Raw genomic sequence first — 16,800 nt, 5'->3', positions numbered from 1 at the left:
CCTCCTTGGGGGCCAGTTGGGGGCCAAAAGATGGCCTTGCTGCATACATTTGGGCAGGTGCCTTCCCCTCCCTGGGCCTCGGCTTCCTCATTCATCAAATCGGGAGGCAGATCAGATTAGTTTTCAGCTCTTTTTTTGTGGCTGAAGCTTTTCTTCAAACGCTTTACCAGCCGAGGTCCAGATATAAAGCTGCTCTTCACCCCCGGTGGGCACCCGGTCTGCTTTCTTCCAAGTTCTACTCAAGGACTGGCTTTGGGGTAGAGAAGGAAGTTCATCAGGGCCTTGGGCCTGGGCAAAGACCAAAGCCATGACTGCCAACCAAAACGCACCAGCCTGGAATAGTTGCCCCTGTCGTCAGTAGAGGCCAGGTCTCAGCCCCAGGGGCTGTCCCCCAACCCTGCCCAGCCAGGCCCCTTGGGACACCATCGCCCATCCCCCACCCAGCAGGCGGCTCTGGCTGCGCAGAGGAGGGGCTCCTGCAAAGCTGGAGCTGTCGGTTTGAATTATGGCGGCAGCCTTCAGATAATTCCATCAACTCTAAGTGATCAAAGCCGCTGACGTCACAGGGGGCCAGCTGCAGGGACAGGGCAGGGCCTTTGGATCCAATTAGAGGCGCCCCCACCCTGGCACCGTCCTCCTCTCCCTGGCTCTCCCTGCCTCCACCCCCAGAGCCATCACTGAGCTGCAAGGTTTCTCAGGGTGGAGGATATTCGCCCCCTCCCACAAAGCAGAGCCCCAAGGAAACCAACTGGGCCCCCCCGGGAGCAGGAATAGGCTGTTCCTCCACTCCCCTGGAAAGGAGCTGTGGAGGAGGGCCACCCCCACAGCACAGCAGCCCCAGACATGCTCAGTGGCCTCCGCTGAGCTTCTGCCATCTGTCGGAGTCATAGCTCTTTGGAGATGGGAAGGGTCAGCGACCACTCTAGTTGCCCAGAAAGGGGAAGGGGCTGACCCGGGTCACGCCAGAGCCAGGGCGGGGAAGGCGGGGCTGGGAGATTTTTGATCCCAGGGAAGGAAGCCGGAGTCTTCCCTCCAGGTCTGGACACCCCGGGCAGTCCCCACCCGCCGTCCAGCCGCGGGCTCACGTGGACCCAGTGTGGGGAGCATCCCCTGGGGAGTGCGGAGACCCGGCTGCGAGGCCGGGAGAGTGGGGGTCCGAGCAGACGGCGCCCACAGGTAGCCCTGACCACGTGCCCGTGTCCGTCCAGAGTGTAACTGCAACCAGATAGGCTCCGTGCACGACCGGTGCAACGAGACCGGCTTCTGCGAGTGCCGCGAGGGCGCGGCGGGCCCCAAGTGCGACGACTGCCTCCCCACGCACTACTGGCGCCAGGGCTGCTACCGTGAGTGCGCGCCGTTCCCCCGTGGGCGGAGCCTGCGGAAAGGTGGCGGGGCAGGACCGAGGCAGTGGGCGGGGCCTAGTAAGACCGGGCCGGGACGGTGGACGGGACCTAGCAAGACAGGACAGGGCCGGGGAAGTGGGCGGGGCCTCACGGGACGGGGCAGGGGAGGTGGGCGGGCCTCACGGGACGGGGCAGGGGAGGTGGGCGGGCCTCACGAGACGGGGCTGGGGAGGTGGGCGGGCCTCACGAGACGGGGCAGGGGAGGTGGGCGGGCCTCACGAGACGGGGCAGGGGAGGTGGGCGGGCCTCACGAGACGGGGCAGGGGAGGTGGGCGGGCCTCACGAGACGGGGCAGGGGAGGTGGGCGGGCCTCACGAGACGGGGCAGGGGAGGTGGGCGGGCCTCACGAGACGGGGCAGGGGAGGTGGGCGGGCCTCACGAGACGGGGCAGGGGAGGTGGGCGGGCCTCACGAGACGGGGCAGGGGAGGTGGGCGGGCCTCACGAGACGGGGCAGGGGAGGTGGGCGGGCCTCACGAGACGGGGCTGGGGAGGTGGGCGGGCCTCACGAGACGGGGCTGGGGAGGTGGGCGGGCCTCACGAGACGGGGCTGGGGAGGTGGGCGGGCCTCACGAGACGGGGCTGGGGAGGTGGGCGGGCCTCACGAGACGGGGCAGGGGAGGTGGGCGGGCCTCACGAGACGGGGCTGGGGAGGTGGGCGGGCCTCACGAGACGGGGCAGGGGAGGTGGGCGGGGCCTCACGAGACGGGGCAGGGGAGGTGGGCGGGCCTCACGAGACGGGGCTGGGGAGGTGGGCGGGCCTCACGAGACGAGGCAGGGTCCTGGAAGTTGGCGGCGGCCTGATGAGATGGGGCAGAGCTGGGGGCGGTGGGCGGGGCCTAGCGATACTGAGCGGGCAGGTGGGCGTGGACAGAATGCTGCTCGGGTCGGAGTCCGGGCCGAGGGGCGGGTCCAAGAAGAGCTCGGGGCGGGGCCTGATGCGATCTTGGGCATGGTGGTGCGTGGTGGGAACTACGAGAAAGACGCAGCTGGGGTTGGTTGAAAAGGGTTTTGCGGGGACAGAGGGAGGGAGGCTGTCCGAGTCGGCGTTAGCTGCAGGCAGAGGGTGGCAGGGTGCTCCAGGCGCATGGAACAGCACGTGCACAGCTCTGGAGACTGCAGGCGCGTCTGAAGAACCGCACCGAGGCCAGTGGGGCGGGGAGAGAAGGGCAGCGGTGGGAGGCAGCCGGGGGCCCGATCTCGCCCGGGCGCCGTTACCCTCCCAGCGGGACGTTTCACACCCAGCGCTCCCGGAGCCTCCTACACCCCCGGCCCAGACGGCGCCCCCAGGAGCTCGCACACCCCGCTTCGCAGGAGCTCGGAGGTGGGGCGGGAGGGACCGGGCCACGCCCCGTGCTGACCGCCCCCTCCGCCCGCAGCCAACGTGTGCGATGACGACCAGCTGCTGTGCCAGAACGGAGGCACCTGCCTGCAGAACCAGCGCTGCGCCTGCCCGCGCGGCTACACCGGCGTGCGCTGCGAGCAGCCCCGCTGCGACCCCGCCGACGATGACGGCGGCCTGGACTGCGACCACGCGCCCGGGGCCGCCCCGCGCCCCGCCACCCTGTTCGGCTGCCTGCTGCTGCTGGGGCTGGCCGCCCGCCTGAGCCGCTGAGCCCCGCCCGGGGGACGCTCCCTGCACCCGGGGGCCGGGGGTCCCGGGGCGGAGCCGGCGTCCGAGGCCGGGCGGCGAGAAGGGTGCGGCCCAAGCTGCTCCCAGGTGCTACTCAGCAGGGCCCCCCGCCCGGCCCACGCTCCCGCCCGCACTGCCCTCCCCCCCGCAGCAGGGGCGCCTAGGAACTCCGGTCCCCGCACCTGCGATTTGGTTTCGTTTTTCTTTTGTATTATCTGCTGCCCAGTTCCTTTGTCTCTTTTTTTTTTTTTTCGCTGGTGGTGAGCCAGAGGGTCGGGAGAAACGCTGCTCGCCCCACACCCCGTCCTGCCTCCCACCACACGTGCACACACGGGACTGTGGCCGACGACCCCTGGCCTGTGCCGGGCTCACGGGCGGCGGCGGACCCCGACCTCCAGTTGCCTACAATTCCAGACGCTAACTCGGTCCTGTTTTCTATTCTTTATTTTTCCTGCAACCCATCAGACCCCAGGCCTCACCGGAGGCCCGGTGACCAAGGAACTCACCATCTGGGGGAGGAGGAGAGAAGGAAGGGGTGGGGGGCCTGGACATTTCGTTCTGTAGAGAACTATTTTTGTTCGTATTTACTGTCCCCTGTAGGGGGGACTGGGCGGGAGTGCCGGTCACCGCGGGGGCCGAGGGGCGAGAATCCGAGGAGTAAAGAGTTTGCTCACCGCTGCCTCCACGGCCTGTTTTCTTTCTGTGTTGGGGACGCTGGGCAGGTTTGCGGCTTAGTGAGGAACCCACAACAAAGCCTTAAAGAAACGGTTTCCCTATTGGGGCCACCATTTCCGTGTCCTCCTTACCTTCTCAAGATTAAGGAGGAGTGCTGGAGGGGACGGGCAGCTTGGGAGTGGTGAGAGGAAGCTCCTTGATTCAGGGTTCATCCCCTGGGACCTCTGCTTCAGAGGATCCAGCAGCTCTCTCAGCTCTGCTTGGTGTCTCCAGCCCTGGGGCCACACTTCCCCCTCGGTCCAGCCTCCTGTCCACCTAAGTTTATTTCAGAGCAGTGCCGGGGATCCGGTCCCGGTTGCTAACTGCTCCCACTGCTCCACCTGCAGGTGCTCCCAGCACTGACTTCTGCCACCACACCTGTTCTTTCCCGGCTGCGAGGTTTAGACCTGGGTCCTTCCTTTGAGTCCCCAAAGCTAAGCTAAGACCAAGTGGAACAAACTTGGCCTTGGGGACAGCAGGAGAGTACAACGCAGAAAAAGAGGGGGAGGTATGACAGGACACTGCATAGGACTCTCAGCGTCCCCAGCCCAAATGCCAGCCCCTCCTGGCCTCCTCTGTTAGCTCCCATCCCCAGCACCCCGCTGACCCGGAAGTGCCTTCTGCCAGCCCCGGATCCTCCCACAGCTGACCCATCTCTACGCTCACCTTCTTCCTTATTCACAGAACCCCACTGCCTGGGACCCAAAGCACCCAGATAAAATAAAACACCTCTCTGGGGCTTCTTGTGGATAGGAGTGGCCAGGGGACACAGCTCTGAGCAGTGAGATGTAAGCAGGAGTGATGGGTGGGGCTTCCAGAAAGTTCCTTAAAAGTCATGCCTTCCTCCACACCCCACAAAGCCTCAGTTGTCCAAGTTTGTGGCTCTGTTTTTTCTCTCTCATCCCTCCCTCTGTTCTTCAGTCAGCAGGATGGGGAAGGAGCCTTCTTGAGATACTGAGCGTAAAAGTGTCACCCTCAGGACAGTGAAGGGTGGAGCTGGGGGTGGAAGTTGCAGCGCCTGGGACACCTGCCCTGGCTGCAACCTCTGCACTGCTTTTATTTATATACTTATTTTTTATAGAGTTGGGGTCTCACTATGTTGCCCAGGCTGGTCTCGAACTCCTAGGCTCAAGTGATCCTCCGGCCTTGGCCTTCCAAAGTGCTGGGATTACAGGTGTGAGCCACCGCACCACCTGCGTGTCTTACTGTGTGAGAAAAAAAAATAAACGTTGATGTGATTAAAACACTAGAATTTGGGTTTTCTGTTCCATGCACACTTTCCAAGTTCTTGTGACCCTCCCTGATTGGCATATGGGCCCCCTGAGTCCTCTAAGGCCAGAGAGGCTGAAACCCACCCTTCCTTGGCCGCAGTCCCCTGTGGTGACCCTCAAGTCACCAGGAAGAGGACTGTCCATGACTCAGGCTGAGGAGTCCACCTCTGTCCAGAACAGGACTGCCCCTGCCTTCCAGTGAGCATAGGGCAGCCGAGCAGAACTCACCCCAGAGAAAAGCAGCACTGGCCGCAGTCAGTAAACAGCAGGTGCTTCCTCCTAGTCATCAAGATGATAAAGTATCACCTAGAAGCAGAACTTGAGACAGGGACAGCAGGGCCCAACCCCAGTGGCCAGCCCTGGTCCGATCCACTGGCCGCAGTCAGTAAACAGCAGGTGCTTCCTCCTAGTCATCAAGATGATAAAGTATCACCTAGAAGCAGAACTAGAGGCAGAACTTGAGACAGGGACAGCAGGGCCCAACCCCAGTGGCCAGCCCTGGTCCGATCCACCAGGCTGGGGACCCTGGAGCGTCAATGACATCCCAGCACTGTTCTTGTCTGGAGGCAAGTGGGTCACCCTCTGTCAGGCACCAGTGCCAGGCTGGCATGAGGGCTGCAGTAGAAGCCCCTGGTGCAGAAGGTGGGCAGCTGGGGGCTGTGAAGAGGCCCACACGGTGGTGCAGAGGGCATACCTCTTTATGTCACCCTGGATGTGTCCCCGAATACCCTTGAGGGGTCTGGGAGGCAGGGGCCTCTGTGGGCACCCACTCTGTCCTCCTTGACCTCTGTCAGCTGGGCCCGCTCTGTGTCAGCTCTTCTGGCACCGGCCTGTGCATCCAGGACCGGGGATGTGGAGCTCATTGTAAATCAGAGTGGCAGTCCCAGTCCCCAGGGACACACTCAGGCCCTGACCTCCCCAGAGGGTGGACGGAATGTTGCCAGTGGCCATTTGGAAAAACTCTGACATATTCCAGGCAGCAGGAGAAGGAGAAAACAAGGTCGGCGGAGCCAAAAGTCCTAGACCATTCTCTCTTAAAATGGCACACCCTTGTCCCCAGAGCTCATATTTTGACATCTGGTTCTGGGAGGTAAGGAGGAAAAGGCTCCCATTGTGCGGCTTGGATCATCATCACCGCACCCCCAGGCGCTGTGTTTGCATTACTGCATTAACCCTCACCTGCACCCGAGGGCAAGGTTTTCAACCTTGGCACCATTGACCTTGGGGGCTGGGTCATTCTCCATGGCAGGGGGTGGGGGGCTGCCCTGTGCACGTGGGATGTGCAGCCGCATCACTGGCTTCCATGTGGCACTTCGATGTGCCCTGTCCCCAGTTGTTGCAAGTGAAAGTGCCTCCAGTAATTGCCAAATTCCCTGTCCCCAGTTGTTGCAACTCAAAGTGCCTCCAGTAATTGCCAAATTGGGGGCAAAATCGTCCTAGATTGAGACTCACTGCCTCCGGAGGAAGGGATTGTCATGCCCATTTTACAGAGGGGTAAGTGGAGGCTGGGAGAGGCAAAGTCACTTGCCTGGGGTCACAGTTTCTAAGAAGCAGAGGCGAGAGTTGAACCCAGGGCTGCCTGATGCTGGAGTCCAGTGTTTCACCCCCAAGCCAGGCAGCCCTGCGCAGGCATCAGGCATCCACTCCCCTCCTGGGCGGCCGCAGCTGCCCCCCACCTCCATGCCTCCAGCTGCCTCCTTCCTTTGGCACCCAGAGCCAGGTCAGGCTGAGCAAGGAACCCTGGGGAGCCCAGCTTCATCTGAACGGCTCTGCTGTCAGGGGAAATACCTCCCCTCCCCCCGCCCTCTGCAGCAGTGTGGCCTGTCCCCTGCCCCCACCTACTCCCCTAAATAAGCAGAATTGCTTCGTCGGCGTTTCCTGCCCAGCCCATGCCTTACTGTTACGAGGCATTTATGGGAGCCTGGGGAGCATCCAGCAGCATCTCCCGGCAGACCTGGGCCCGCCTCCTTGTCCTCCTTGTCTCCCCAGAAGCCTGGTCCATCCTGGCGCATCCCAGCCAGAAGAGTTAAGGGAAAGGCACCAGGAAGAAAAACATTACTTATTTATTTTTCGGTTTAAATCACATGTCACAACTTGTAGGAAAGTTTGAAAATACAGAAAAGCAAAATCATAAAAATTTGTAAATTAAACTCACCCACAATTCTTTATCCAGAGCTAATAACTATTAATATTTTCTTTCTTTCTTTTTTTTTTTTTTTAGACAGAGTCTCGCTTTGTCGTCCTGGCTAGAGTGCAGTGGCACGATCTCAGTTCACTGCAACCTGCACCTCCTGGGCTCAAACCATCATCCCACCTCAGCCTCCGGAGCAGCTGGAACTACAGCCGCGCACCACCACACCCAGCTAATTTTTTGTATTTTTGGTAGAGATGGAGTTTCACTATGTTTTCCAGGCTGGTCTCGAATCCCTGGGCTCAAGCCATCCTCACTCCTCAGGCTTCCAAAGTGCTAGGATTACAGGTGTGAGCCACCACGCCCAGCATAACTGTTAATATTTTCTGACAGGTATTTCCAGTGTTTTTCTGTAAAATGAAACCCACACTCAGACATCGCCCCTCACCCCTGCATTTGCTAAGCCCTAGCACTGAGGCTGGACATGCCTTATTTCAAGGGTCTCTGCAGAGATGCTGAGAGTGGGATCAATTAATATAATATGGCCATCTTACAGCTCCACACACCAGGGCTCTGAAAGCATCCTGGCCAGCAACCTTAGCCACAAGCACCAAAACAAAACACCAGGTGATTTAAGAGGCAAAGGAGATTATTTGAAGGATCACAGACCCCTCAGACACTTCAGGAGAGCAAGGTAAGAGTAGGGAAAGTGGGCTGCACGGTGGCTCACACCTGTAACCCCAGCACTTTGGGAGGCCAAGGCAGGCGGATCACTCCTGAGGTCAGGAGTTCAAGACCAGCCTGGCCAGCATGGCGAAACCTTGTCTCTACTAAAAATACAAAAATTAGCCAGGCATGGTGGTGGGCGCCTATAATCCCAGATACTTGGGAGGCTGAGGCAGGAGAATCCCTTGAACCTAGGAAGCGGAGGTTATAGTGAGCCAATATTGTACCACTGCACTCCAACCTGGGCGACAGAGCAAGATTCCGTCTCAAAAAAAAAAGTAAAAATAAAAACCAGCTGGGTGTGGTAGCAGACGCCTATAGTCCCAGCTACTCAGGAGTCTCAGGCAGGAGAATCCCTTGAACCCAGGAGATGGAGGTTGCAGTGAGGTGAGATCACGCCGCTGTACTCCAGCCCGGGCGACAGAGCAAGACTTCGTCTCAAAAAAAGCAAACAGCTGGGCACGGTGGCTAATGCCTATAATCCCCAGCACTTTGGGAGGCTGAGGTGGGCGGATCACCTGAGATCGGGAGTTTGAGACCAGCCTGACCAACATAGAGAAACCCTGTCTCTACTACAAGTACAAAACTGGCCGGGTGTGGTGGCACATGCCTGTAATCCCAGTTACTCAGGAAACTGAAGCAGGAGAATCACTTGAACCTGGGAGGCGGAAGTTGCAGTGAGCTGAGATTGTGCCACTGCACTCCAGCCTGGGCAACAAGAGCAAAACTCTGTCTCAAAAACAAACCAACAAACAAAAAAAACAAAAAAGAGGAGGGTGAGTGGAGCCAGGAAGGGCACCCAGTATCCTGCACAGGGTGGCTGGAGAGCCAGAGCCCCAGATGCTGCCCTAGGCACAGCCCTCACCCCCAGGGATACCCCCTTGCTGGCCTCCCCACCACAGCTCCCACCACGCACCTGCACCCTCCAGTCCAGCATTTCCCACTCCAGCAAGGCGGATGGGCTCTCTTTCCTCAACCGGAGGAAGAAAATACAGAATGAATGTCCACCGCAGAGCAGGTGTGTAAGTTGCCCGGGGTCACACAGGCAGGACGAGCCTGAGGCCAGGATTTAAATGCACTGTCTTGGGCAGGCTGCATAGCCCTGCACGTTTTCTTAATTTTATTTTTTCCGTTTATTTATTTATCTTATTTATTTTTAACAACAATGGCCTCATCGTGTACACATCCTTCTTTAGCCTGCTATATAAAACTTAGCACTGTATCTAGACGATCAAAGGAGGCCTTTTAAAATAATAGAGAGGCCGGGCGTGGTGGCTCACACCTACAATCCCACCACTTTGGGAGGCCGAGGTGGATGGATCACCTGAGGTCAGGAGTTTGAGACCAGCCTGGCCAACATGGTGAAACCCCGTCTCTACTAAAAATATAAAACATAGCTGGGCGTGGCTGCAGGCACCTGTAATCCCAGCTACTCAGGAGGCTGAGGCAGGAGAATAACTTGAACCCGGGAGGCAAAGGTTGCAGTAAGCTGAGGTCGCACCATTGCACTCCAGCCTAGGTGACAAGAGTGAGACTCCATCTCAAAATAAATAAATAAATAATAAAAAATAAGAAATGCAAGGCCGGGTGTGGTGGCTCATGCCTGTAATCCCAACACTTTGGGAGTTCAAGGCAGGTGGATCACTTGAGGTTAGGAGTTCCAGACTAGCCTGGCCAACATGGCAAAACCCCGTCTCTACTAAAAATACAAAAATTAGCTGGGGCGTGGTGGCAGGTGCCTGTAATGCCAACTACTCGGGAGAATAAGGCAGGAGAATCACTTGAACCCAGGAGGTAGAGGTCGCAGTGAGCCGAGATCATGCCACTGCACTCCTCTGGGTGACAGAGGGAGACTCCGTCTCAAAAAAAAGAAAAAGAAAAAGAAATGCAAGGCCCCACCTTTCATTTTTTGCCCAGCCTCTCACCCTCTTCCCCTCCCAGCCTGGGCCCACTGGCAGTGGGACTCCGGCTCCCAGGGCAGGGGGTTGCCAAGCGCCCTTCTGACACCTCAGGGTCTGGCCCAGCGCCTGTGCTCCTGGTGGCACAGGAGACCTTGCTGTTCCGCAGGGGCGGCCAGATGGAGGCACCTGCAGCCGAATTGCTCCAGATGGCTTCCAGCCAGAGGCTCTCTCCCTGGCTGATGGAGCAGGTGGCCCTTGGGACCCAGCCAGGAGTAGCTGGAGTGAGGCCAAGAGTCCTGGGAGCTCGTGCCTTTCCAGCTGACCCAGTGCTCACATTTCTGCCCATGAAGGGGAGGGCAGCTTCCCAGGCAGAAGAATGGTGAGCTCTGGAATCTGACCTGGGCTCGAAGCCGTCCCCCACCACCTACCAACTATACGACCTTGGGCAAGTTCCTCGGTCTCTCTGTGCCTTGGCCATCCCATCTGTGAAATGGGGATGTTAAAAATAGTGCCTACGGGAGGCTGAGGCAGGAGAATGGCGTAAACCTGGGAGGCGGAGCTTGCAATGAGCTGAGATCCGGCCACCGCACTCCAGCCTGGGTGACAGAGCGAGACTCCATCTCAAAAAAAAAAAAAAAAAAAAAAAAAAAAAAAGTGCCTACGTGGCAGGACCGTTGTGAGGAATGAATGAGTTGAGCCGCCCAGTGTTTAGAACAGGGCCTGGCACAAAGTCAGCCACCCCTAAGTGTCAGCTGCTGTGATTGCTTTGTTTCCTCTGTGCCGCCCTCTCCAAAACCTGCCAGGAGGGTGCAGGCTCACTCACACCTCCTTTCTCACTCGTCATATTCCTGAGCACCTCGACGTGCCCAGCCTGGCCCAGTGAACCAGACAGACACAGGCTCTGCCCTCCCGGAGCTCCCAGTGGGCCCCTCTTCTACCACCTACCTTACACACCAGGCAGGATTGAGATTCTTCGTAATCTGCAGAGGGGCCCAAGCTTTTGTGCCAACAGGAAGAACCAAGAAGATTCCCAAAGCCCCTGCCTGCCCCACCACCCTCACCTGGCCAAGCCCGGCTCCACCCAGCAGGCCCCAGAAACCTCAGTGCCTGTTCCTCAAACACCCCGATACCTCCTTTCCCTTTCCCCTCCTGCCCACAGGAGGTTTCAGATTGGGGATGGGGTTGGTGGAGCGGTAGGTGATGAGGGCAGAGGGAGGCTCACAGGACTGGGGAGGTGGAGTGTGAATGGAACAGGTGGGGACCAGGAAATGGAGGTTCCAGCACCCTTTCTAGCAGGCACAACTGACTGTGCCACCTGCCTTCAGAGAATTCTGCACGCCCAAGAAAGGACGCATGGGTCCCTTGGCTTGGCCCAGCAGGAACATGAGGGCCAGGCAGGGCCAGTTCCCAAGAAGCTGAGCCTGTGAGGGACCCGTGGAGAAGGTGGGCCTGTAAGTCAGGGATGGGGCTCCTGGAGGCCCCCACATCCCAGGCCAGGCTTGCAGCGCTGGGGAGTGTGGGCCTGGACGATGCCTTTGGTGGGGTGGCTTTGAGACCTGTGGCCCGAGTTTGGCACAGCCAGGCAGCACTAAGCCCAGAGACCAGGATCCTGACCTCTGGGTGTCGACACCGCACCCCCTGAATTTCCAGGGCTGGGACGAGAGCGCAGATAGAGGCCCCTGTGCCATGTGTCTAAATATTTAAAGTCGCCCATCAAGCTGTTGAATAAAATGCAGCCAGTCCTAGACAAGCAATCTCTTCACAATGACCTGAAAGACCAGGCTCAAATCTGCACCCTTGGACTCCTCCAGCTGTGGCCAGCATGTGGTGGGTGGCTGGGCCTGGCTTCCCCAACCAGTCACCCTGCCCAGGCCCTGATCCCGGGTGGTCTAGAAGGAGGGTGCAGGTTCTGGGGGGCATGCCCCTTTGGCCCATGGTGGGGTTGGGGAGGCCCTGAGCAGGGCTGGAGATGCCCAGCCTCACCTCCTGGGTCCTCCTGGGGCCACAGAAGCTATTGGGCAGCCTCTGAGACCCCACTTGGAAGACCAGCCACAAATACCCACAGTTCCATGGTGCACATAGGGGCGGAGCTCCGGGGTAGCATGAAACCTACTAGTGGAGACATTTGGGCCCACCCCCAGCCAGCCAACTGTCGGCTGGTCGGCAGCGAATGGGTACTGCTGCATGTGCCAAACTGGACAGCCCTGTGTCAGCCACTGGGGCAGCCAAGGGAAGTCTTGAGTGAGACACAGCCTCAGTTCAGACTGGACGTGTCAGGGGGTCATAAGCCCTCATGTTGCTGGTTCTTTAGATCAGCATTTCCCCAGGGACCAGTTTCATGGAAGACAATTTTCCCATAAATAATCAGTGGTGGCAGATGGTTTTCAGGTGAAACTGTTCCACCTCAGATCATCAGGCATTAGATTTTCATCAGCAGCATGCAACCTAGATCCCTTGAATGCACGGTTCACAACAGGGTTCACGCCCTATGAGAATCTGGCAGGAGGTGGAGCTAGGCAGTGATACTTGCTTGCCGCTTGCCTCCTGCTGTGGGGCCCCAATCCTAGCAGGCCATGGACCGGTACTGGTCTGTGGCCTGGGGGTTGGGAACCTCTGCTCTAGATGTTTCAAGAAAAACCAGAAATCTCAAGTTTAATGTCAACCTTTGGATTTTCAAACATTGGCAACTACCTTGTCTGTCTTTAAAATCGTGCAGACCAGTTCTTCAAAAAGCCAGACAGAATTCACATATGATCCAGCAGTTCTGCTCCTAGTACTGGTCCCCAAAGAATGGAAAGAAGGTATTCAAACAAAAGCTTGTACACAAATGCTCATAGTGGCACAATTCTCAATAACCAAAGGCTACTGGGAAAACAGCACAAAAGCCACATTTGGGAAACAAATTGTCCATCAACTAATGAATGGATAAACAGAATGCTGTCCAGCCACACAGTGCACTGTGATTCAGTCAGAAAAAGGCATGAAGCACTGATATACCTATGATGTGGGTGAACTTAAAAACATTATGCCGGCCAGCCGCGGTGGCTCACGCCTGTAATCCCAAAACTTTGGGAGGCCGAGGCGGGAGGATTACCTGAGGTCACGAGTTCAAGACCTGTAGGGACCAGCCCTACAGGATCTGTGGGGTTTTCTCCCCATGTGCAGAGATGTGAGATCATAGAAATAAAGGCACAAGACAAAGAGATAGAAGAAAAGACAGCTGGGCCCAGGGCACCACTACCACCAAGATGCGGAGACCAATAGTGGCCCCGCATGCCTGGCTGCGCTGATATTTATTGGATACAGAGCAAAAGGGGCAAGGTAAAGAGTGTGAGTCACCTCCAATGATTGATAAGGTCACGTGAGTCACGTGTCCACTGGACAGGGGGCCCTTCCCTCTTAGGTAGCAGAGGCGGAGAAAGGACAGCTTATGTCATTGTTTCTTCTATGCTCTTTTCGGAAAGATCAAAGACTTTAATACTTTCACTAATTTTACTACTGCTATCTAGAGGGCGGAGCCAGGAGTACAGAGTAGAACATGAACGTGAAATAGGAGCGTGACCACTGAAGCACAGCATCACAGGGAGACGGTTAGGCCTCTGGATGACTGTGGGCGGGTCTGACTGATGTCAGGCCTTCCACAAGAGGTGGAGGAGCACAGTGTTCTCTAAACTCCCCCAGGGAAAGGGAGACTCCCTTTCCTGGTCTGTTAAGTAGCAGGTGCTTTTCCTTGGCACTGACGCTACCGCTAGACCATGGTCCGCTTGGCAACGGGCATCTTCCCAGACAATGGTGTTACTGCTAGACCAAGGCGCCCTCTGGTGGCCCTACCCGGGCATAACAGAAGGCTCACACTCTTGTCTTCTGGTCAGTTCTCACCATGTCCCTTCAGCTCCTATCTCTGTATGGCCTGGTTTTTCCTAGGTTATGATCGTAGAGCGAGGATTATTATAATATTGGAATAAAGAGTAATTACTGCAAACTAATGATTATTGATACTTATATATAATAATGTCTATGATCTATATCTAGTACAACTCTTGTTATTTTATATATTTTATTACACTGGAACAGCCCGTGCCCTCGGGCTCTTGCCTTGGCACCTGGGTGGCTTGACACCCACAAAGACAAGCCTGGCCAACATGGTGAAACCCCGTCTCTACTAAAAATACAAAAAATTAGCCAGGGGTGGTGGCCAAGGTGTCTGTAATCCCAGCTACTTGGGAGGCTGAGGCAGGAGAATCAGTTGAATCTGGGAGGCAAATGTTGCAATGAACTGAGATGGCACCATTGCACTCCAGCCTCAGCAACAAGAGTGAAACTCTGCCTCAAAAAAAAAAAAAGAAAAGAAAAAAGAAAATTTGCAGTTTTTAACCTCCAGTGTGGCTGCGGATTCAGGCAGGCTCATAGACAGGTGCTCAAGGCACTGGCCAAGGACCTGTGGGCCACAGGGCACTCCCATGGCCACAGAGTTTTACCCCACAGACGGCTGATTAATTACACAGACTGGAAGCTGGTGGACACTCCCTGGAGAAAGTGACCAACTCAACGCCACCAACAACGGGACAAACATATTTTGTGCCTCCTGATACAACAGCACAGGAAGGACACACCACCACTGACACAATATTCTTCCCCCAGATATGTAACCTGACTCTACGCACGAGGACACAATCGGACAAATTCAGATAGTGAGGCGTTCTCTGAGATAACCGGCCTGTACTCCTCAACAATGCCCATGCGTGTGCAGGAAGGCTTATGTTGGAAAAAATAACAATAAAAACAAGAAAAAAAAATGCCAGTATTGTGAACGACCAACAAAAAATAAAATAAAAAGGGAGTGGAGTCGTTCTGAACGAGGAAAACTAGAGATAACAGGACAACCATGTACAGTGCATGATTCTATGTTGGATCCAAATTAAATCCTTTTTTAAAAAAAAAATACAGAAATAGGCCGGGCACAGTGGCTCACGCCTGTAATCCCAGCACTTTGGGAGGCCGAGGTGGATGGATCACGAGTTCAGGAGTTCGAGACCGGCCTAGCCAATATGGTGAAACCGTTCTCTACCAAAAATACAAAAATTAGCTGGGTGTGGTGGCGCGTCCCTGTAATCCCAGATACTCAGGAGGCTGAGGCAGAAGAATCGCTTGAACCTGGGAGGTGGAGGTTGCAGTGAGCTGTGATTGCGCCACCGCACTCCAGCCTGGGCGACAGAGTGACACTCTGTCTCAAAAAAAAAAAAAAAAAAAAAAAAAACACAGCAATAAAGGACATCTTAGGACCACTGCAAAATTGTGAATGTGGATAATATATTAACTAGTGTTATTATATCAAGTTTAGATGCGATAATAGTGTTGTGGTCATGTAGAAAAATGTCCTTATTCCATAGAGATATGTGGTGAAGTGTTTAGGAGTGGAATAGCATGACACCACAGCATAGTTTCAGATTGCACAGTGAAAAACTGAACACAGACGAGTATCTCATGACAGCCTGGGTAACATCAGGAGACCCCGTCTCTAAAACAGAAAGAAAAAAGGGAGTGCAATGTGGTGAGACTGGTGAATCCGGGCAATGGCTATTTAGATATTCCTTGTACTATTTCAACTTTTCTTTAAACTTAAAATTTTCAAAATAAAAATTTGGATAAGATATAGGCCGGGCGCAGTGGCTTACACCTAAAATCCCAGTCCTTTGGGAGGCCGAGGTGGGTGGATACCCTCTGAGGTCAGGAGTTCGAGATCAGCCTGGCCAACATGGCGAAAACCTATCTCTACCAAAAGTACAAAAATTAGCTGCATGTGGTGGCACGTGCCTGTAATCCCAGCTCCCCAGGAGGTCGAGGCAGGAGAATCTCTGGAACCAAGGAGGCGGAGGCTGCAGTGAGCAGAGATCATGCCACTGCAGTCCAACCTGGGCGACAGAGTGAGACTCCATCTCAAAAGAAAACATAAACAAAAATTAGCCAGGCCTGCTGGCAGGCGCCTGTAATCCCAGCTACTCAGGAGGCTGAGGCAGGAGAATCACTGGAACCCTGGAGGTGGAGGTTGCAGTGAGCAGAGATTGTGCCACTGCACTCCAGCCTGGGTAGAGCGAGACTCTATATCAAAAAAAAAAAAAAAAGTTGAATGACTATTAATAAATAGAGCTAGACTGACGTGGTTGCATTTATGAGAAGTCAGGAGAAAAATTCTATCCCTTCCGCATACCATGCCCCAAAATAAATTCAAGTGGTTGAAGACATAAATGAGAAAAGTGAGGCTTTAAAACGCTTAGGAGATTGATTAATTCAACTACATTAAAATAAAAACCAGCAGGGCATGGTGGCTCGTGCCTGTAATCCCAGCATTTTGGGAGGCTGAGGCGGGTGGATTACTTGAGGTTAGGAGTTCAAGGCCAGCCTGGCCAACATGATGAAACTCCGTCTCTACTAAAAACGCACAAAACTTAGCTGGGCATGGTGGCTGGCACCTGTAATCCCAGCTACTCGGGAGGCTGAGGCATGACAATCTCTTTTTTTTTTTTTGAGATGGAGTCTCGCTCTGTCACCCAGGTTGGAGTGCAGTGGCGCGATCTTGGCTCACTGCAAGCTCCGCCTCCCAGATTTACGCCATTCTCCTGCCTCACCCTCCCAAGTAGCTGGGACTACAGGCGCCCGCCACCATGCCCAGCTACTTTTTTTTTTTTTTTTTTGTATTTTTAGCAGAGATGGGATTTCACCATGTTAGCCAGGATGGTCTTGATCTCCTGACTTTGTAATCCACCCGCCTCGGCCTCCCAAAGTGCTGGGATTACAGGCATGAGCCACCGCTCCTGGCCGAGGCATGACGATCTCTTGAACCCGGGAGACAGAGGTTGGTTGCAGTAAGCTGAGATTACACCACTGCATTCCAGCCTGGGCAACAGAGTGAGACTTTATCTCAAAAATAAAATAAATAAAAACCTACTGTACAACAAAAGACATCAGCAAAAAAGCACAAGCCGTGGAGCGAGATGAAATATTGGAAATATATGTGATACATAA

At 55.6% G+C, this 16,800-nt stretch overlaps 3 protein-coding genes across 8 annotated transcripts in view; 2 read left to right on the top strand and 1 right to left on the bottom strand.

Moving 5' to 3' along the window:
• The window catches only part of NTNG2 (netrin G2), an 83,618-nt gene extending 78,618 nt beyond the window's left edge, over positions 1-5,000 (top strand). For all 6 annotated transcript variants that reach the window (XM_050760017.1, XM_050760015.1, XM_050760014.1 and 3 more), the window contains 2 exons: positions 1,209-1,343; positions 2,781-5,000. In XM_050760017.1, the coding sequence (XP_050615974.1) occupies positions 1,209-1,343; positions 2,781-3,016 (371 nt within the window). In that variant the 3' untranslated portion in view covers positions 3,017-5,000. The remainder of the gene's footprint in view (positions 1-1,208; positions 1,344-2,780) is intronic.
• The window catches only part of GTF3C5 (general transcription factor IIIC subunit 5), an 870,547-nt gene that overhangs the window by 17,260 nt on the left and 836,487 nt on the right, over positions 1-16,800 (top strand). The gene's annotated exons all lie outside the window — the stretch shown is intronic.
• Positions 1-16,800, bottom strand: part of MED27 (mediator complex subunit 27) — a 443,188-nt gene that overhangs the window by 383,405 nt on the left and 42,983 nt on the right. The gene's annotated exons all lie outside the window — the stretch shown is intronic.

This window comes from Macaca thibetana, chromosome 15 (genome assembly GCF_024542745.1).
Source record: "Macaca thibetana thibetana isolate TM-01 chromosome 15, ASM2454274v1, whole genome shotgun sequence".
Classification (NCBI taxonomy): domain Eukaryota; kingdom Metazoa; phylum Chordata; class Mammalia; order Primates; family Cercopithecidae; genus Macaca; species Macaca thibetana.
The sequence above is the reverse complement of the archived record's forward strand: the minus strand, read 5'-3'. Positions and strand labels throughout refer to the sequence as shown.